The sequence below is a fragment of the Eulemur rufifrons genome, chromosome 28 (genome assembly GCF_041146395.1).
Source record: "Eulemur rufifrons isolate Redbay chromosome 28, OSU_ERuf_1, whole genome shotgun sequence".
Taxonomy (NCBI): domain Eukaryota; kingdom Metazoa; phylum Chordata; class Mammalia; order Primates; family Lemuridae; genus Eulemur; species Eulemur rufifrons.
This window is the reverse complement of record NC_091010.1, coordinates 59,154,299-59,176,411: the sequence shown is the minus strand read 5'-3', so window position 1 is coordinate 59,176,411 and position 22,113 is coordinate 59,154,299. Positions and strand designations below refer to the sequence as shown.

At 43.9% G+C, this 22,113-nt stretch overlaps 1 protein-coding gene across 2 annotated transcripts in view; it reads left to right on the top strand.

Annotated features, from left to right (window-relative positions):
• GFRA1 (GDNF family receptor alpha 1) overlaps positions 1-22,113 on the top strand; it is a 188,803-nt gene that overhangs the window by 45,001 nt on the left and 121,689 nt on the right. The window contains exon 4 of one of the 2 annotated variants that reach the window (XM_069460645.1): positions 10,966-10,980. The exons of the other annotated variant lie outside the window; for it this stretch is intronic. Coding sequence (XP_069316746.1) covers positions 10,966-10,980 — 15 coding nt within the window. The remainder of the gene's footprint in view (positions 1-10,965; positions 10,981-22,113) is intronic. 2 annotated transcript variants of the gene reach the window in all.

Below are 22,113 nucleotides of genomic sequence, written 5' to 3'. Positions count from 1 at the left end.
TTAAATCACCTCTAGATTACTTATAATACCTACTAATAGTGTAAATGCTATGTACCTTTGTATATTTTATTCATACAAGCACAGTTGCCAGGGTGCCAGAGAATTTTGTTGATCTTAATGTTATCCTGAAACTTAATCTCTTATAAATCTCTGTCCAAATTACCTGCTTCTATCAAGTGCCTTCTCTGTGCCAGGCACTGGGTGAAGTCTTCACGGGCTTGATCTCCTGTAATCTTCGCAACAGCACTGTATCTCTGTTGTCCCAGTATATCAGATGGAGATGCTGAGGCTTAAAGGGGGTCTCTCACTTTCCCAGTGGCAGAGCCAGGATCAAGACACGAGCCCTCTGATTCCAGAGCCCACGTGTGTGCTTCCTGCTGTGCGTTACCTCCTCCCTCTTCTCCTGCCTCTCACAGCCTCCTCTTCATAGACTCTAGTGGGATGGCAGGCGGATCGCGGCAGCTGCATAGGTCTTTGTAGCTCGGTCATATTTCCTTCTGTTGTATTGTTTCCCCTTTCCTTATTCTCTTCTTGGAATTCTCCTCTTTTAATCCAGCTTGACATCCTTTCCCTATGTCCTTCCCTTACCTCAGCCATTGTCATAAACCTACTGAAACAGTTGCACATTTTAAAAAAGAGAATTTGTAAAGTTTAAAAAAGGTAAATGTACATCAGGCAGGTATTCTGCAATTGGATCCAAATCCACAGATAGTTGGGGCTCTCGAAACATTGGGATTATGACATTAAAAGTATTATGGATGTGACTCATCTCTCTGGGGTGTTTTAGAAGGGATGAGGCATATTTATTACTTGTACATCTTCCTTCTGCACATCTACCAACTGGACATTCACTGAGAAGCAGTATTGCTTAGTGGTTAAGAGTTTGGGCTCTGAAGCCAGACCGCTTGGGTTGAATCCCAGCTCACTTGCTTCCCTGTGACCTTTGGCAGCCTTGGTTAACCTCTCTGGACCTATGTCTCTTTGCCTGTAAAATAAGGATAATAATAATCACTACCTTTTAGAGTGGTTGAGAGGATTAAGGCAATCTAGGTAATGGACTTAAAATAGCACCTGATATACGGAAAGCTCTGAAAACCTATGTGCCTACTATGCTCTAATATTCTACCCTGGGCTTGTGGACTACCATGGACAAAACATCCCTGGCATCATGGTGTTTTTACCTTAGCTGGAGAGAGAGAGAGAGAGAGAGAGAGAGAGAGAAAGTGACAAGTGTGCCAAAGAGATGTGCAGGTAATTTGGGAGCATATAGCAGGGCGTCCTAATGAAAGATCCTGGCAATATTTATTATAGAACTTTAGAACTGGAAGAGATTGCAGATATTTTCTGAAACCCAGAATACTTAAATGATTTGTCCAGATTTCTTCAGGTAATTTATAACAGAGCCAGGCCAGAACTTGTATATACAGAAACTAAGGTCAAACTAGAATGTGTCATGGCGCCAAATCTCCTCCTGGAAGACTCGGGGCCGTTTCATGACGATCAACAGGCATGATGTTGGGGCAGCTTCTCAGAACTCAGACTTTAATTGTCTCTGGCTCCTGCGAGCTCTCCTGATAGTTATTTGTGCCAAGCCATCAGAGTAATGATGATGGCCATTGTCTTAGGTTTACTTTAAAGTTGTCCATCCTGATAACGATCACCTGGCAAAGAGAGAAATTTATTCTGCTGGACATTTGTAAATATTCGGTTTGAATGTTGGAAACTGGGAAACCAATCTGATTAAAACCTGGATCTCATAGACCTGGCCGAGGAACACGTGTGATAAAATTAATCCATTGACTTAGAAATGGGGATGAAAGAGCATCTGTCAGGAAGTGTAGGTTGGGTGGGTGGGTAGGTGGGGGGATTAGAAATTTTTTCAAGAAGGCAGGAGAACCTTAAAGCTTTCAGATGGCTTATAATTTATCTGTAATGGGAAAAATACTTTACTACTGAGATAATATCTTGGGATAAATGTGAAATCACAGGCTGTATTATGGATGTGTTTGTGGATGTATATGAATTGCAAGAAATGAAATTTTTTTCTGTGAGTGTAATTTAGCACGGATAAGATGACGAATAAGCTATATGCAATGAGAGCCCATTTGATATAATGTGTGTAATTTTAAACTTAAAACCATCATGTTTTACAACTGGAAGGGACCTTAGAGATCATCTAGTACAAATCATTTTGCAGATGGAGGAACTGAATTTCAGAGAATGTGAGTGGCTTTGCCTATAGTGTGAATTAGAATCCAAATATTTAGGCTACCATGTTTGGAGACTTTTTGGTATATAAGGCTTGATATCCATGGGCTAACTTTTAGTATTTTACTGATAGTGGTTTTATGTCATTGCTAATCAGAGCTATAATGTGATTTCTTCTGGAAGATGGGCCAACTCTTCAGCCCTTTGCATATGTGGATGCTTAATAAAAATGCTTTCTGTGACTCCTAATTAATACTGTAATTAATACTCAATGATGCAAGTATAGGGAAATTAGCACAGTGTTACTTGTCAACCTGTTCTTTACTTTGGGCTACTAATGTGGCAGCTTATGTTTTCTCAGTTAGCTGATTCAAAAAAATTCAGAGAAGTTCATGTATGCCGTTCTTTTCAAAGAAAAACACTGGTTGCTAGAGGGATTGGGTTTAATGTAGTTTCATATCATAGAGATTTTAATAATGCAGTCTAAAGTATTTGTACATGAATTCATTAAGCCCAGATTAGTCTTATTATAATTACTCAAAAAGTAATTCAATCTAAGAGAAAACATTTTAAATGGATATAAAATACACCGTTAGCAGGGAAGCCATACTGTTCTACTTTATCAGCCCCATAAAGTACTAGCAGACTCGCACATAACTTTCATAGTATACAGAATGCAATCATAAAAAGTATTATTCCTAAATCTATTTTTTTATGTTCTTTCAGTAGTTAAGAGCTTTATCCCTCTGTGCTAGGAATGAGATATACTAGGGATAGAAGGCCGTAAAAATGGTAGGACTTACCAGCTCATGTCTCTTGCACTGCCTTTGCAAGTCAGTGTAGGCTGATGGGTTACAAGCACAGCCCAAGATTGATGTTGGTAGCACATTCACTAGAAAATGTAGCAGCAAGATACTTCAGGGCTTTTTTTTCCTTATCCACAAATAAAAGACATTTACTGAACACTGTGTGCCTTCAGAGGTACAACAGTGACAGGCGAAGTGTTGGTCTTCATTTCTAACATGATAAAAGGTGAAAGGAGGCCAGGAGCAAGGAAAACGAGAGAACTTTCCTCGGCCTACATCCAAAACAAGACAGAGAGGAAAAAGGAGAGTGAGATAAAAGGCCTCCCAGCATTAAAGAACGTTTGTCGTTTTGGGCATTGAGGGCTAGGGATGAGGAGTGTGGCCTTCCGGTTAGTCCTTAAAGCTGTTACCAAGGCTCACTGGGGCTTGTTCAATTTGAGCGGCCCGAGTTTGCCTGGAGGAAGCAGGAGAATCATGGATATTGGCCGTGTGGCCACACGGCTGCCTGAGCTGTCTGGCTTTGGAGACACAGAAAACTAATCACAGCCCCCATGTGGTGCCACTGAGGCCAAGCTCTGGACTCTGGCCATGCTCTGGAGAGACAGACCTGCACTCGGACAGGAAGGGGCTCTGCTTAAGTGCTTTGTTGTGTTCAAACTTTAATTCATTTAATAAAGCAGCAGAACCCTTCTCTCGGGCCAATTCTGTATAAAACCCCGCTATAGGGAGTCAAGCGGGTCTCTCTGAAGCGCTGCCAAAATCAGCTGCCCCATGCAGTCCCTACCTCCTTTGACCCTTACCCACCAGAGTGTGGCTTGAGGCACTGGTCAAAGCCCAGAGCAGGGCTGACTGAGCCCCTTAAATGGTGGTCTTGAGAAACAGTGACGGATCCAGAGGGGACCGGCAATGTCCAAGGAGTGAGTGGTACCAAAACCAAAGGCCAGGCCTTGAGTTTCTGGAACCTCTGGGTTCTGATCACAAGCTCTTAGATCACTGATATTTGAAGGTAGGACATCATTGGATCTCTGATCTCAAAGCTTAAAATCATTCATTCATAGGTAATATTTGAGAATTGCTTTGGAGTTTCTCAATGGCATGTAGCTATAGGATGACAAGAAGGAATTAAAGTGTTCATTTTATTTTAATGATTTTCCTCATGTTCCTTTTATAGTCTTATATAAGTCACGGAGTTTTTTCAAATAGTACACAATCAATAAATGCTTATTGAATAATAATACTGTAATTTATAGAAGACTTTTCACATATCAGGCATTGTGTCCTCTTATATACATTATGTCATTTAGTCTCTACAATAATTTGTGAGGTAGCACAGAAATTAGCTATTGTTACTGGTATGTTGCTGATGAGAAAACCAAGGCTTGGTAATTTTCTCAAGATCACACAACGTGAGGAGGGACAAGCTCTGACTTTAGGACCTGAGTTTTTTGTTTGCCTGTTCTATTGCTTATTATTATTATAGCATTGACTTTCACCTGTCGAACATGTGCCATAAACCAGCCACCATGTGCTAAGTGCTCTACGTAGATGCTTTTGGTTGTCCTCATGGGAATTCTGAAGGATAAGTTTTATTATCCCCATTTTGCAAATGAGGAAATGGAGTCTTGGAGAGTTTAAATAGCTAGTCCGCCGTGGCTAGGAAGCTGGCCTAGCCAGAACTGAACCAAGGATCAGACTGCAAAGCTCATGTGCTCCATGCTGAATAACTTGTCCAGCTTTATCCATCTGTGTGATATCCCTATAGCAGGAAGTAAGCTTATCCCAGCCAGCCCAGTTTTATAGATGGGAATATAGGCTACAAGAGGTTGAGTGATGACTCTAGGTTTCCATTTGGTAAGGAGGTAGGACTTGATCCCAGGTCTTGGGGATCCAGTGGCCATAATCATGTGGTGACAAGGCACTGGATCATAAAGCAATTAACCCTGCCCTCTTTAGGAAGCCCACCTGCATGTTTGCTCTGGGCTTTAAATTGAAAGCAGAACTACTCTGGAGCGCTAGTATTCAACAAGAGGGCAGGCATCGGTGGACCACACTTTTCAACATAGAAAAGAAAGAACTCACTTCATTCGCAGAGATTTGCAGGAGAAGCGTAAGACTGAATTCCTGTTACTTTTCGTATCCATGTGCAAGAGCTTGCTGGTTTTTGAAAATCAGTAAGGCAGGCAGCTCAGCTGATTTTGATATTGACTTTGGTTAATGGTGAACCTGACTCTCTTTAAGGAAGCAGCATTCATTCCAGCTGTTCCCTTCCTTGGCCCTGGTTAGTTGGATCCCCATAAAATTCACAATGCTTTACAGGAAAAGCACTTGGACTTGAAAGGGAATTTTCTTTCTGTAGCTCAAACCACAGAGGACGTGCAAGACAGCTGTCTCCCCAGGTGAGACTTCTTAAATGGGAGTTAAGTGCATGCATTTTCAGGAAACTAAACTCCCCTCATATATAATTTAACCTAGAAAAGAAAGCAAAATTGAGAGAGTAGTATGATTACATTGTTGGAGAACTAGTAACTTTACCTCCCCCAGTTTTATGGAAGTCATGCACGGTTTCACTGTTTGGCATATCTGTAATGCTGTGGGATGTAGGCTAAGTGTGATATTGTAATAATAGTGCGGGTTTCTCTAACCATAGTTATGGACTGTGGATTGAAATAGTAAATTATTCGTAGCAGGCTGAATGGGCAATAAGACTGCCATTCCGTTCTCCTCATAAAACAAAGCAATAGATAAATAAAGGACAGCCAACTCACTTAACCCACGTGGCTCTGTGCGCTGCTAATTATTAACCCAGGCACAAGAGAGGGGTTCACCCAGAGTGTAGTTAAATCATTTTTTAATCGAGGTAAACACTGGCCATGTGGATGAGTAGCACTCAAGAAAGTTTTTAATCAGCAACGTTTAGGAATCACCCAGCCTAATTGCCATAACTTATTAATAATAATAAATAATCTAGTATTTTTATGGCCCCTGTCTCTGGAGGACTCAGTACATTAAAGAGCTCTAGGGTGTGAATCTCTCGTAGCTGTGGGGGAAGGGGCAAGGATCCTTGGTGCTCATTCCTCCCTGAAGAAATTGGACATCAGGGCTGAGCAAGACAGATCTGAGTGCTTTCCTTCTTTCTTATTTTCTTCTTCCCACATGTGAATCGCCAGCTCATGCGTGCCCTTTCATCTATCTATAGGACCAGAATGGCTCCAGGGACTGGGGGTGGGGGCCGGAGAACAGGCTTTTCTTTGTTCACGTGAATGATTGCGGTTGAGGTTTTCTCCCTTGGGAAGTGAGTATGAGCAGAGCTTTGTCTGAAGGAGTTCATTTCCTCTGCACAAGTGTCCCTGGCGTCTTTGGGCTCAACCTGATTATGGCTACAGTGGTCACTGGTGACTTCCAACTCTGTACTTGGCATGATTTCTAATTCCTGTGAGAGCAGAAAAGATGGCCCTGAGTCTTATTCTCATATCAGCAGATGGGATGGGAAAATGTTTGTATAAATTATCGAACTTTACCTTCCCAACACCATGGTGTGGGTATTTGAATATGCCTAGGTCGTCAACAAGGAATGCAAAGCTCAGAGTGTGTAGGTCTGTGGTCCCCAACCCCCAGGCCAGGGACCATACCAGTTGGTGGCCTGTTAAGAATTGGGCCACACAGCAGGAGGTGAGAGGTGGGTGAGCCAAGAAGTTTTATCTGAATTTACAGCCGCTCCCCATTGCGCACATCACTGCCTGAGCTCCACCTCCTCTCAGATCAGCAGCAACATTAGATTTTCATAGGAGCATGAGTCCTACTGTGAACTGCGCACGTGAGGGATCTAGGTTGCGGCTCCTTATGAGAATTTAATGCCTGATGATCTGAGGTGGAGCTGAGGTGGTGATGCCAGCACTGGGGAGCGGCTGCAAATACAGATTATCATTAGCAGAGAGGTTTGACTGCACAGAGACCATAATAAATCAATTGCTTGCAGATTCATATCAAAACCCTATCAGCAAGTGGCAAGGGACAATTTAATAATAATAGAAATAAAGTGCGCAATAAATGTAATGCACTTGAATCATCCTGAAACCATTCCCGGCTTGCCCTGGTCCATGGAAAAATTGTCTTCCATGAGACCGGTCCCTGGTGCCAAAGAGATTGGGGACCACTGTTGTAGGTGATTGACTCCTGAATACCTCTTTGTAGTTGGCTAGACTGAAAGGAGAATATTGCACTTAAATTTGAGGCCTTTTGATTTTTACAAGTGGCCACTCTGTGTGGTTGGGACTCAGGAACACCAGAGTAAAGGGCAGTGAGAGCATTTCTATGGCTAATATCCTCGGATGTGCACAGTTTTTTGTGGGGTAAAACATAGCCAGACAGCATAGAAACTACTTCTTCTCACTTACTTTCCCGTGAATCATTTGAGCCTGAGCCTGGATAGCTGTTTCAGTCTGGAAAAGCGATGTTTTAAAGAAGGTACCTAAGCCATTATTATACAGAGCAAAAAGATAAATGGCACTAAGAATGGAATGATTTATACCACAGACCATGAAAGACATAAATTTAGAGTATAAATTACAAGATAGCTCATGTGCAAAATTGTTGTAATATTTATACTAGTGTTTATTAAAATTTACATTTGAATAAAAGGTGCGAAATGTAAATGGGTCTGAAAAGGAGTTTTTGAAAAAAATCTAAAATAGCCTATACGAGTTTTTGGAATAGATGATAATAACCAGTACTCTATGCAGATTTGTCTGCTAAAGCGTGAAATATACAATGGAATGGGGAGGAATAAGGTCACTAAATCCCTGCCTGAATTTCCTTTCTCCCTGTTCACTGATACTTTCCGGTGGTTCAAGTCAGCACTGATTCTCGAAGGAAGTGCTTCTTGTCAAAAGCCATAGAGATGAGGTTGAGGATTCTGGACAGATGTCGAGACTGGATCCGTATTTGAAAGACTGATTTTATTTTGCTGATGTTTTCAAGGTTGGAAATTTTTGTCTGTATTCATTAGATGGGAGTGATAAATCTCTAATTTGTACTTTGCTAATAACAATGATGAGCTTTTGTGTTTCATTAAGGTTAAATGAATCTCTGTCGTCCTGGCTCAGCCTTTAGCTCCATGTGTGACCTTGGGAAAAAAAATCTTTTAATTGTCTGGGACTCAGTTTCCTAATCTGTAAAATGAGGGGGTTGGACCAGATGAGTGCTAAGACAGACCACCCCTCTTTCCCTCCCTCTCGGGTGGGAACGTACCATGCCAAGCAGTTAGGACCCACAAAGGTGATTAAGACACATTGCTCTTGTCCTCAGGAGCTCATGATCTACATAAATAACTCATTATAATATGAGCTATAATTGCAACATGCACAAATTACTCCAGGAGCACAGAGGCAGAAAGTGAATTCCCTCTCTATGGGGACAGACTTCACAGGGGCTGTGACATTTGAAGCCTGAGTAGGAGGACTCCTCCAGGTGTGCAGGCTGGTCAGAGGGTGGGTGGTTCCGACTGTGGGTTCCAGGAAGCAAACAAGTGTGAAAGTAGTATATTTAGGAAGCTGCACATGGTCCTTCTCACCGTCTCTAGTCAGTGGCATCCCACACACTGCTGGCTCCGAATTTGTACTAATGATGAATTACTGAGGTTAGAGACTCCCGTATAGCAGGTACGAATTAGAGCAGCATCAAGGTTGTCCTGTAATGGCACTGATATGGCCTATTTACATCCACTTGGCTTTCTTGAGTGTAAAAGACATGGCGGTGCTTTAGCCAACGCCCTGGGAACTGTGAGCCTACAATCTGCTTTAGCTGTGCCAGGGCCGCTGGCCTGGATGTGCCCTTGGGAGTCTGTGTATGGATATCAGTGACACTCTTCATGAGGGTCAAGTGTGCCCAAGTGGAATGAAACTGTCACCAAAGGTCTCTTCTTGCAGTCTGTTAACCCACCAGGTGTGTGTCACATCCACACCCTTCACGGACCCTTGGCACTTTGTGACCTTGCAGGAGCTGATGTTTCTGTGTCAACTGAGAGCAACGATGACAATAACTTAAGTTTTAAAATTTAGATTATAATGTGAGATATGTTCATTGTTTAAAATTAAAACAATACAGAAATGTTTACATAATATATAAAAAAGACCCCAAATCCATCTCCTGCAGATAAATGACATTTCTGTAATCATCATCACAGAGCTCTCTTCATGTAGCCATATACATGCACACAGGTACATAAATGGTCTCAGAATTATACGTTCCATTTTTGTATCTGATTTTTTTTTCTTTTTTGAGACAGAGTCTCACTGTGTCATCCCAGGTAGAGTATAGTGGCCTGATCATAGCTTACTGCAACCTCAAACTCCTGGGCGCAAGCGATCTTCCTGCCTCAGCCTCCCGAGTAGCTGGGATTACAGGCGTATGCCATGACACCTGGCTAATTTTTCTATTTTTTGTAGTGACAGGGTCTCGCTCTTGCTCAGGCTGGTCTCAAACTCCTGAGCTCAAGCAATCCTCCCTCCTTGGCCTCTCAGAGTACTAAGATTACAGGCATGAGCCACTGCACCCAGCCTATCTGATATTTTTATTTAAAACTAATCAAAGTCCTTAAATAATCATTTAAAATAGCTGCACAATAATCCATTGTATAGGATATATTATTGTTGGTTTGAGTCCAGTGTTTTGGAATATCCAGTGTTTTTCCATTATAAACAATACCATGTTAAACATCCCTGTAGACTTCTTTTATACCTTTAGTTATTTCATTAAAGTCTTAGAAGTGGCATTGTTGGGTCAAGGAGTGCATGTTTAACATTTCTCTGTACAGTGTCAAACTGTCTTCTAGAAGTTTCGTGACATTTTGCAACCCTCCCATCAGGGCAGGAACCGCTCACATCTGTGGGTGCTCTTTGTGTCTCTGCCAGTGCTCGCTCTGTCTTGAACTTACTGAGTGAGAAAGTATGAGCAGATGAGAATACTTTTGGGGTGATTGGGGCGGTGCAAGCAGAGGGAGCCCGAATACACATGGGAGATGTCAAAAAGTGCCTGGCATATGTACATACAGTTTACCAAAAGGGATGTATGAAAATGCTCATCACAGTTCCTAATCTCCAGACACTGAGGACAACCCAAATATCCACCAACATTAGAATGGAGAAATAAATTGCTGTATAATCACACAGTGGAATACTATACAGCAGTAAGAATGGGTGGCCTGCCATGTGCTACAGCATGGAGGACTCTGAAAGAGTCCAGACAGAAAAGACCCATGCTGTACCAGTCCAGTCATACAGAATTCAAAACCAGGCAAAATGCATTTATGATGTTAGAAGTTATGCTAGTGGGTACCGTTGGCGGGGGTGGATGTCAGTGACTGCTCGTTCATGTGTTTCATTAGATGTGTGTGTTCTAGTGCCAGACAGAGTGCTTGCATGTAGTAGCCTCTCAAATCTTTGTTGAAAAAATACATTAATATTTTTTCTCCTGTCTAACTGGCTTTGACCGTGCTTGCTCCTCTGTGCTCTTGGATACGTTACTTAACCTTCTGGAGCCTCAGTTTCCCCTTCTATAAAATGAGAATGATAATTGAACCTATAAGGTGGTTGCAGAAATAATAAAATCAATATTTATTAATAATAACCATCAGTTTTTCTGTTTACTATGTGCTGGGCACTGTTCTAAACCCTTAAAATGTACGACGATATATTTAATCTTTCCAATACTCCTAACTATTTTATGGTTTAGAGAACTGTAAGTCACAGAGGTGGTAACCTAGTCAGGCTCATTCCAGAGCCTGGGCTCTTAACCACCGTCTCCTGAGTTAAAGGAAATATTGTACAAAGAATGCTTAATACAGTTATTATATATTGGCTATGATTATTACAGTGTCATTTTCAACATCAATGTTAATATTTTTTTTCTTCTCTCTCTCCCTTTCCCCTCCCCGACTTTCCGTCTGTCCTGGCAGATGTTTTTCAGCAAGGTAAGTTTCACCGTCTCCTGCCTGCTTTCTCATTGGCTGTGTTCTTTTGGGAACAAGGGTATCGCCTGTGTGCAGAGACGTCTCTGTTGATGTGTCATGTGGACTTTAGGGGGCACCACGAGGACAGTGGCCTGTCCAGCCTTTGCTTCTTCCTCTGAACCACACTTGGTGGCAGGGTGGAAACCGGACAGTTGGGGCAGAGACGATAGGGGAGGGGTCTGTGGCTGGGCCCTGGCGGGGGCAGGGATGCTGTGGGACCGGTGAGGAGCAGGTGTCTCTGGAGGGGAATCGGGTGGAAGCTGCCTGTCCCTCGGGCTCCTATGTCAGATCCAGCTGCTACTTGATCAGGGCTGCCCACGCTGGTGCCAGTGGAGGTTTCTTTGCCAAGCAAGCGTGTTGCTGCTGTGGAGGTGTGGGCAAGGCCATGGCTGGCTGGCCACTTTGTGCCCTTCAACCTGGTTGTGCCTCACAGCCTCTCCAGCTGGGACTGAGACAGGGCCAGGTGAGGGTGTGCAGGGTCATCTGTTTTACCAGCAAGGTCACGTGTTCCAGGGAATTGGAGACAGAATCCTAACCCCACATCAAGTCTTCTGGCCCATGTTTTAGTCCCTACTTAGGATGCATAGCCACTGTGCTCTGGGAAGGAGACTCATGGGTCAGAGCCTCCTTGTTGAACATTCCAGATACACATTAAGGGGGAATTGTCTTTTTATCACAGCTTGACACTACTGGGTAAAAGTGGCAGGGCATCACTGTTTATATTCAAGCTGGGAAATATGTTTGTAACACAACACACATCTGCTGCGTCTTTCTAGAATCCAAGGCTGGCTTAGAATAAAAGAGACTGGTTTAAAAATACATCCAGGCATTCCATAAATAGCCTCCAAATAATCTTACAGGCTTGATATTTTCACAACTGTTATTTCACCCCAAACATGCAGCCTGCGTTAGGGAGAATATCGGCTCTCTCTGATAGAAGCGCAGTAGTGGGTAACAATGAGGGTACTGTTGTGTTGTCTTTTAAGAGTCTGGAGTCATAGACCTACTTTTATAAATAATTCATAAATCCCAACAAGCTCTAAGATAATAAGTTCCATTTGGCTAGAGACTAAGAGATGAGCAAAATTGAAAAGGTGTCGCGACTGTTCGTGTAATGAAAGCGCTGCTGTCAGGGCCCGTTGCTGCAGTGAGTTCCCTCCCTGACAAATTGGGGGGTCAGTGGGGCGCTCTGGGAGGAGAATATTATATTTCTTTCTGTGAGCTAGAATGCAACCACCATTCCACACTGAATTGCATTTCCCCTTGAAACATAAAATGCATGCGTTTGGAAAGTCCGAACGGGTGTGCTGAGGCTCCCAGGAATGGAAAGGAGGAGGCTTGAGTCAGATCTGGCTTTTCTTCACACAATGGTGAGCGTTCACGGTGCTTGTAATTGGCATAAAAAATGGCTTACCAGACTGCCTATTGTCAAGATTGCCTCCTTTTTTAATCAGTCATGCCATTCGATTGATGGGATTTGCCTGTCAGTAGCAATGATATGCAGAGCAAAAGTTATAATCATCTACAAATCACTGGCTATCGAGACTTAATAGCATCTGCCAGAGATGGAGTCTGCTAGCTACCCATTGCCCTGTGTGAGGTGGGCGGCAGCTCCCTTCTGAGATATTACTAGGATTTCAAACGGAGAGAACTGAACTTGCTTTTGTGAATTATTTACACGGCTCTGGCCTTATCGGACCATTTCGTGCAGAGACACATTCTCTGAAATGATGGCAGAGAGCTCGCCAGCTGGTACCCACTTCGTACCTTTGTTCCTGGCCATTCTGCTTACAAAAATATCGCTCAGTAAAACGTTCAGCCAGCGACTGTCATATCAGACCAAGACAAAATGTTCCGTGTCTTAGAGACAGAATCTAAAACTGTGATCTCCATAAATGTCTTCTGTGGCTGAAACTCTGGGCCAGAATTGTGCCATTAACTTGAAACATGGGAGCGATGAATTGTGCTAGAAATCAACAAGCAGGAATCTATGTGGCTTCCAATGAACAGATGCCACCAGGTTGTCTTCTGAAGCCCATCCATGCAATGGCGACTTCAGTGGCTCTGCCTTCCTGGACACGCCATGGGCATCCGGGCCTTGCTAGCTTTGGCTTGGCCAAGGAGTCGTGGGCGGCTGGGGGGAGACGCTGCTTTGCAAGTGTGTGCTCCTGGCAGGGAGGGAGGGAGGGAGGACTTTGCCCAGAGGAGTCCCTGCCTGTTCAGGCTGCCATGTACCCTGGCAGGTCCTGGCAGGGAGGCAGGCTTGCAGTTGACAACATCAGACATTCTCAGAGGAAACAGAAGTTATTTCCTCTGGATTGCATTATCTTTTATTTCACTACAGATCAATCTTGTTATAGTAGGTGACAGCACAGCAGTTACTGCTGGGCTTTTCTCTGCTATATCTGTGGTGCGTGCACGTGGGAGGATGTTTCTACCGTGCTCCTTTGCCATTTTATAGCTTCTTTCTGTTCTTTCATTTGTAAATGCCACTTGCTGTGACGCTTAGACCACAGGGTCTGAGGACGGTCAAGGACCAGTGGGCCCGCAGCTGGGCCTTTCTAGGTAAGAGTTGCAGGGCCACAGGGCCACGTTTTCAAGGAGCCTTAATTGACCTACATTCCCTGCTGTCCACAGAGCTCATGAGCCGTTGGGTGGCTCTCAGGAATTCCAAAGTGCCGTAGAATTGCTCTTCACAACATCAAATGCAATTGAAAATGCTGTATGTGCACGCGTGTTTAGAATCTCTAGTTTCAGAGCACTTTTATGCCAATCGTTTAATAACGATGAAGTCAGGGCTACACACACGCGGACACACACAAACACAAACACACATGCCTCATTTGAGGTTACTGAAGCACCTTTTGAATGCTCATCTGTAGCCTCAACCTTGATTCTGAAATTGAACAGCGGCTTGGAAATCAGAGCAATACCACTCAGCAGAGTGTTTTAAACTGTAAGTGGGCACAGTATAAAGATTTCACCATTGAGTTCATTCTCTATGCGCTGTCAACTGAAGTCCCTTAACAACTCTGCGCCCAAAGAGGCATAGCCTTTCCTCCTCTCCAGTTCTCAACTGGATCCAGGATCTTGTTAAAGCAGAGATTTTTCTTCCAACTCAAGTCATTTGTGATACCTCTCAAACATAGTGCACGGCATGCTTATTCTGCAACTGGTAAACTGGTAAACATGTGCCAGGCACTTTCTAGGCCTAGAGAATAAAGTGAACAAGACAGCTAAGGCCCCCATTCTCATGGAACTTACAACCTAGCTTTGGAGGGCATTGGGTAGGCAAGCATGCAGCAAATAAACAAGGTAAATTCAGAGGGGGTGAATGAAGGAATATCTCAGGGTAACGTGCTTGTGGCTAGGAGAGCCACTCGAGATGGGACAGCCAGAGAATGACAAGAAGGACTAGGTGTTGGAGTATCACAAGGGAAAAGCCCGTTAGGCAGGAACACCCCAATGCTCCAGGCACAGAAGGAAGCTGGGGTGTGGCTGGAGCCCTAGAGCGCGAAGGAGGGAGTCGTGTGAAACAAACAAGGAGAGCGAAGCAGGCATGCAGTCTGGGCGTAGACGGAGGGAGCTGAGGTAGGTGTGCAGCAGAAGAGTGGCATGGTCTGTTTACATTTCAAAACGCCTGCTCAGGGTGCTGAGAAGATGCACAAGAACAGTGCTTGAGAAGTGCAAGCCAGGACCAGGGCTGAGTGCCGAGCGAGCGGCCTCAGGCCCTAACTGCCACCCCTAGTGAGTCTGCTCTTCTGGGCAGTGGGAACAGGCAGCCCCATTCCCAGCCGGCTCACCTCTGCCGAGTGCCCGCTTTCTGCTCACTCTGCCTGCAGAGGGCCTTGTGCCCGCGGCTTATACCTCCTCTCCTTAAGGTTGGCCAATTATGCTCATCAAAGACATCATTAAAGTAGTCCCATACGTCTTAAGAAAACCCACTTTTCTCCAATGCACACATATGTATCATATATTTAACCCAGCTGAGTATGATGCAGAGGACAGATAGCAAATTTCAAGATCTCTAGGACCACACTGGCAACAAAGAAAGGGGCCCTTTGGGGACTGTGGTCCCCTACAGACCCCATGCCCTTTTGCCATGGGCAGCCACTCCCCAGCTCTGCAGAGTGAGGCCAGGCAGGATTATGGATCCACAATTGCCAGATATCCAGTATTTTCAAGAGAAGTCGGTAAACTGGGATGGCATGCCAAACCTTATAATTTTTAAGCTTTTAATTAAAACTTAAACAGACAAACTAAATCTATCTGTGGCCAGAATGGCCTCCGATCTCAGACTGGTGGCTAATGCTTAGGAAACCTCAGTTGTGCTTCCAGCAAGGTTGCCGCCTTTGTGGATGGAGCCTGGGCCAGGTGCTTTGATCGCTGGGCTCAGTTTTCTCATCTGTAAAATGAAAGAGTTGGAGAAATCCCTGACCCTGCTTGACTTTGGGCCGATGGTCTATCTTGAGACGTTTTAAGTGGATTTGAGCTAATAGAGTGGCGACATATCCCTTGTACAGGTTTTGGTTGTTCTCTAGATAACTTGGGTGAAAGCAGAGGCTTCCCTCATGGCTCCAGAATTAGGTCAAAAGAATATGGTTTCAAAAGTGTAACGTACGTGCCCATTTTGAAACATCAGCTCTTTCCCACATGGTTAAATACTAGAATTCACAATGGATGGCATCACTTTTATTAATTTGAAGAGAACAATAAATCACAGCTTGGTTTCTGGCAGCCAAGCTCAGCCTATAAATCGCTGGGGTGGGCTTGTGGCAACATGGGCCTGCTGCCATTTATAATGAGCTTGACTAGAGCTATTTGCATATTTCAAACTTGTGGTCAACTTGCTGGGGCTGGTCTTAGGTTTTCCCAACCACTTCTGAAAACCCAATCTATCATAAAGCTATGACCCCTTAGCCATGAATTATGGTCCCCCTGAAAATGTTTTGCATTATGATTATTTTCTTTATGGGTGTGGGATTTGGGTGAATGAATTAAATCGATTGTTAACCATTTCCAGGTAAACATTCCAAGTTGTTACATGATGGTTAGCTAGTAAATGAGAAAAATACATTAACACTTAATGGTGGCAAGTGGCTGGTCATACTTCCTAAATGCAACTGTTTACAGTGTATGTATATCATCTCCCTACTGTGCCTGGAATCAATATAATACTCGGAGTTACATAGACAATGCCTCCATCTTTCCAGCACAAACTGAACAACATTACCATTTAATTTTATATAGGTTCACTTTGTGTGCGTGTGTGTGTGTGTGTGAGTGAGATATCCAGGGAAAATAATAACCAGATTTAAATAATCACATTCTCTGAGGTGCTTTATTACATTCTGTGTGGGCTGTGCAGGGCTGCTTCTTCCCTGCCAGGTGACCTTGGGCTGGATCTTTCCTTGTAGCAGATTCATGTGTGCCCACTCCAAGTGAAGAGCATGAATTTGGGGTGAGGTTTTAGTCTCTTCCACCACTAATTTGGGTTTCAAAATTACAGATCAGGAAAGGGAGAAACTTGGATTCTTCTGTTGAGACGGTAGCTCTTAAGAAGAGCAGTCTGTCCTTTTAAAATTTTTGTTGGGATACCAATAATAATGCCAATATTTGCGTACCTTCTATATTCCAGGCAATGGTCTAGGTACTTTGCACACATTTTCTCATTGAATCTACTCCCAAACTTTATGAGTACAGTCAGCACTGCATAACAATATTTTGGTCAATGGCAGACCATATATACGCTGGTGGTCCTATAAGATTATAATATTGGAATTTTACTATACTTTTTCTATGATTATATATGCTTAGATACTTAACCATTGTGTTGCAGTTGCCTTCAATATTCAGTACAGTGACATGCCATACAAGTTTGTAGCCTAGGAGCAAGAGGCTATATCATGTAGCCTTGGTGTGTAGTAGGCCATACCATCTAGGTTTGTGTAAGTACACTTTATGATGTTTGCACAAATGAGGAAATCACCTAATGATACATTTCTCAGAATGTATCCCTGTTGTAAAGTGACACATGACTGTAATTCTAACCAATGATCCCATTTCACAGAAAAGAAAACTGAGGCACAGAGTGGAATTCACCTAATGGTGGTTATATAACTAGTGCGTAGTAGAGCCAGAATAATTTTTTAATTGATAGGCTTTATTTTATTTTACTGAACAGTTTTAGAGATATGAAAAATTATGAAGATAGTACAGAGAGTTTCCATATATCCTGTATCCAGGTTTCCCTGTCATTAACATCTTACTTTAGTATGGTATATTTGTTACAATTAATGACTCACTACTGATACTTTATTACTAACTAAAGTCCATAGTTTATTTTAACTCCCTTAGTTTGTTTTTTTTTTTTTTTTCTAATGCCTTTTTTCTGTTCTGGGATCCCATCCAGGATGCCACAATACATTTAGTTGTCATGTCCCCTGAGGCTCCTCTTGGCTGCGATGGTGACTTAGCCTGTTCCTGCTGCTATGACAAAATAGCTTAGACTGGATCATTTATAAACATCAGAGATTTATTGCCCACAGTTCTGCAGACTGGGAAGTCCAAGATCAGAGTGCCAGCAGATTTGCTGTCTGGTGAGGATTTGTTGTCTGCTTCACGATGGTATCATCTGAAACTGTCTTCACACAGCAGAAGGGCAAAGCGGTGGCCTCAAGCTTCCCTTAAAGAGCACCAACCCCGTTCATGAGACTGGAGTCCTTGTAACCTAATTACGTCGAAATACCCCACCTGTTAGTACTCACACATGGGGGATTAACTTTCAACATATGGATTTGGGGAAGATAGACATTCAGACCACAACAGACAGTTTCTCAGACTTTCCTTGTTTTTGAATGCCCTCGGCAGTTTCAAGGAGTGCTGTTCAGGTATACTGTAGGATGCTCCTCTCTTGGAATTTCTCTGATTTTTTTTTTCACGATTAGACTGGAGTTATGGGTTTTGGGGAGGAAGATCAGAGAGGTAAAGTGCCATTTTCATCCCATGATATTAAGGGCATGTATGTACTATCAACATGATTTATGACACTGGTGTTGATCTTGATCACCTGGCTGAAGTAGTGTTTGTCAAGTTTCTTTGCTGTCAAGCTACTTTTCCCCCTTTTCCATACTGTACTCTTTGGAAGGAAGTCTATGCATGGCCCACCCTTAAGGAATGGGGAGTTAGGCTCCATTTCACTGAGGGTGGAGTGTCTCTAGAAATTATTCCTCTGCACTTGAGATTTGCCTCTTATCCTTCATTTATTAATTTATTCAATAATTTAAATCAATGTGGACTCATGGGTATGTATATCACACTTTGGGTTATAATGCAATAAATACTATTTTATTTATTTGATTCCAGCTTTGCCCATTAGGAGCTCTTTAGGTTGGCTCCTGTGCCCTTTGGAATATTCTTCAACAAAAATAATTTTTTGAGCTCTTCTCTAATACTTTATGGTACTACAAGATGCTCCAGGCTCATCATGTATATTTCCCACCTCTACAATCAGTCATTTTTCCAAGGAGTCCTGGTTCCTTTTATTGGCGAATGGCACTAGAAACCAAGATCTGGGTGCTAGGTGTGCTTGTTGCTACTGGGGTGTCCTTCCTTTTAGACCCTCTAAGCTGACAGAGAAATATGTGTATATACTGACCTGTGTATATACAGTTCTATAAACATACATGTGACCAGATGTATCAATATTAAGTTAAGCAGGAGTTTTTACTGACACGTCCAATTCTAATCCATTACCACATGGATCATTCTAGCCTCTTCTTGCTTATCTGTAGATTCCCAAGCCCACAGTGAGACACCTGGGCCAGGATTTTGAACCCTAGGCAGTCTGACTTCAGGTCTTCACTCTTACAGAAGTCTCATTTGCCCCCAGTGGGACAGAGTCACAGATCCTTGACCCTTTCCAAGGCTCAGCATGACTGCTTAGTTGCAGAAGGGCAAGTTGACTGGGTGCCTCTCTGTCTCCACACCAGACCCAGGCTTGTTCTCATGACCTGCAGCCAATTTTAGCTCTGCAAGCTTCTCTGTGGGTTTGCCTTATCTAGAGCAAGGCCAGTTTCATAGTGCCTTGTTTCTGTGCAAAGGCATTGGTACTTTTCCCCACAGCTTGGCAAACCATGGACAAAAAAACTGGACTATTCGTAACATTCCAGCTGTTGTGTGCTTACATCCCCATACCTTCCTCAGATTGGTTGCTGCTCATTGAGGACCAAGATAGAGCCATCCTTTAAGTCTCCAAGTTTGTTCTGGGAATAGATTATGAGGTGTTTCTGCTTGAGCAGGAGGGTGGCTGTGAGCAGGGGGGTTGAACATGATTTTCTGTTTGGGTTGGCACCCACCTGCCCATTTCCCCCAGCTTCCTCTCTCTGCCACCCTTTTGTAGATGCCTGTGCTGGTACACAGTCCTCCCCAGTCAGAGGACTTGTCCCCACTTAGAGATCTGCTGTGGTGGCCTTGGAGACAGTTGGTGCCCATTTTCTAATTCCTTCTGGTGCACCTGGTCTACTACAACCCAGCATTCAAAGAGTGGGGGCTGCTTGAACCCCTGATTTCAGGGAGCCTGGCTTGCTGGAAGTCCCAGAGCATTACAAAGGATTGTAGTTAATTCATGCAAGTGTTTTGCTTGTAGCTGAAGCAATCTTTTGGGATGAATTATGTGAATTGATAGAAATATGTTTACACTTGACAGTGGGTTTGATGACATGTTCCTCTGCTGATGGCTGGGTGTGGGCCCTCATTGACAAGTGGCTTTCTTCTAGGGGGCACCAGGGCCTTCCTTTCTAGCACCCCTCCCCCATCTCACCTCGTTCATCCTCATAAAGCTTCACCAGATTGATCCCTTTTCTTCAGAATGCTTGTCCATGCCACTGCGACTGGGGAGCTATTGGTTCCTCTACCCAGAATGCTTCTCTTTTCGGCACCCCTTTCCCCGTTCTGCACCCCACCCTTGGAAAAGTACGCAGGGTCTGCCATCAGGTGGCCAGCATGGCAGTGGGTGCTCGTCTCCAAGGTGTGCAGGCGAGGGGGACGCTTGTTTTTGCACAGTCCTCCGATGTCTTATTACAATAGTCCCAGCCAGCGTGACATTGTACCTGGAAATCTTTGAGAAGGCGCCACCCAGCACCCCTTCTAGATATGCTGCTGCTCCAGCCTGCTCTTTAAGACTCAGCCCAAATCCTCCCTGCGAGGTTGCCTCTGACTCTCCCAGGCGGGAGTTCTGCCTCCCCACACTCTGTCAGCACTTCTCTCGCACTTCTGTAGGGATCTGTATGAACCTTCCGGCCTCCCACAGCACCTTGAGCTCCAGAAAGAAGCCATCTGGAAGTGCTGAGCACGAGTAGGTACTCAATAGATATGTGAGGAATGAAAGCGAAATTGGCTCAGAGGAATCAGCGTTGTGTGTGGCCTTTGCGTGTGCGCACACACTTCTTTCCCATTTGTGTCTGACAGTCTAGGTCCTTTCATGAAGGTGAGGCAGATCGCTGCTTGCGTAATAGATGATCGTGTCGTCTTGCAAGCCAAATCATATCCTATCCTTGAGTCCAGAAATCTTTCTCCATTCTGTTCCCCCACTGCCAATTATTTTGGGAGGTGAGGGTGGGTGGTGGGTGAAGTATTTGGACCTGGAATGGATCAACAAGTGTTTATTAATACCTGCTCAAGTTTGTACAAGGCATGAGCAGGAGCATGGGGCAGAGGTGGATTTAGCAGACACTGCCTCTGCCTTCCAAGAGCCGATGATTTCACCAGAGACCCAGGGCCAGTCGGTCTGTGGGTGGTGGGTGCTGTCTTCTCCCAGTGCTGGAGGGAGTTGTGGAGATAGGAGTCCCCGGTATGGGATGATTTTGGAGAAAGTTTTGAAGGAAGCAGAATGTCTGAGTGCCCAGGACAAGGGCAGCCTCGGGGATGTGTGGGGTGGGGGCAGGACAGTCTTAATGGAGGTAGAGACAAAGACAAGCCTGGTGTTGTGTTTATGGGATGTCGAGAAGGCAGTGAACCTGGCAGGCTCTGGGTTGGGATTGGATGGGGCCAGTTACGGAGCTTTTGCAACCTGTTTACTGCCCAAAAAACCTCTTTGTTTTCCTGTACCCTTGAACACTCCCAGTATGATTGAGAAATTTTGTCTACCAAATGAATAGTATCAGCTACTGAGTTTTCCCATTTTTATTACTCATTTTATTACTTCATTCGTTACTCAAGGACTACCAATCAGCTACTCAGTGTTCTGATCAGCATAATGAGTATTACACCCCGGAGTCGATGAAATTCCAGTTCATAAAAAAACTTGATATTTTAGATAGCTTGAGTAATGATTTTCTTGGTTATTTTAAAATCTAGTTAGCAGAGTTTAGACTTGTTCTAGGAAGCCCAAGAAAACCACTGTAGCTTTTTGAGCAGGGAAATAGCATGCGCTGTGCATACCGTACACCTGTCCATGTTGTACGTTGGGTGGTCGAAGGTAATGGGGACCTCTCCTAACCGACTGACTTAGTGTGCGTCAGGCACGTCACCAAGTGCTCCAGTAGCTTAATGCACTTTCTCCCCCAGAATGACTCTGCTGTGAACTAGATGTTTTTGTTCCCCCCAAATTCATGTGTTAAAATCCTAACCCCAATGTGTGCATTAGAAGATGGGGTCTTTGGGAGGTAAGTAGGGCTGGAGCCCTCACAAATGGGATTAGTGCCCTTATGAAAAAGAGAGAAGAGGGCTTCTGCTGTGGGCTCTCCGCCATGTGGGAACGTAGCAAGGCAGTCATCTGCAAACCAGGAAGAGTGTCCTCCCCAAGAGCCTGACCCTGTTGGCCCCCTGATCTTGGACTTCTAACCTCTAGAACTGTGAGATACAAATATTTGTTGTTTAATACATGTTTGTGGTTTCTGATATTTTTCTATAGAAGCCCAAGCTGACTAAGAGAAACCCCATGAGGGGTATTCATTTCTATCCCTGTTTTCAGATACTGAAACCTCAGAAAACTTAAGTAGTTTTACTTTGCAGAAGTTCTTATACCTAGTGAAGGGCTGAGTCTGAGTTCATACTCAAGCGATTGGTCTGAATTCTTAAAGACTGCACTACACT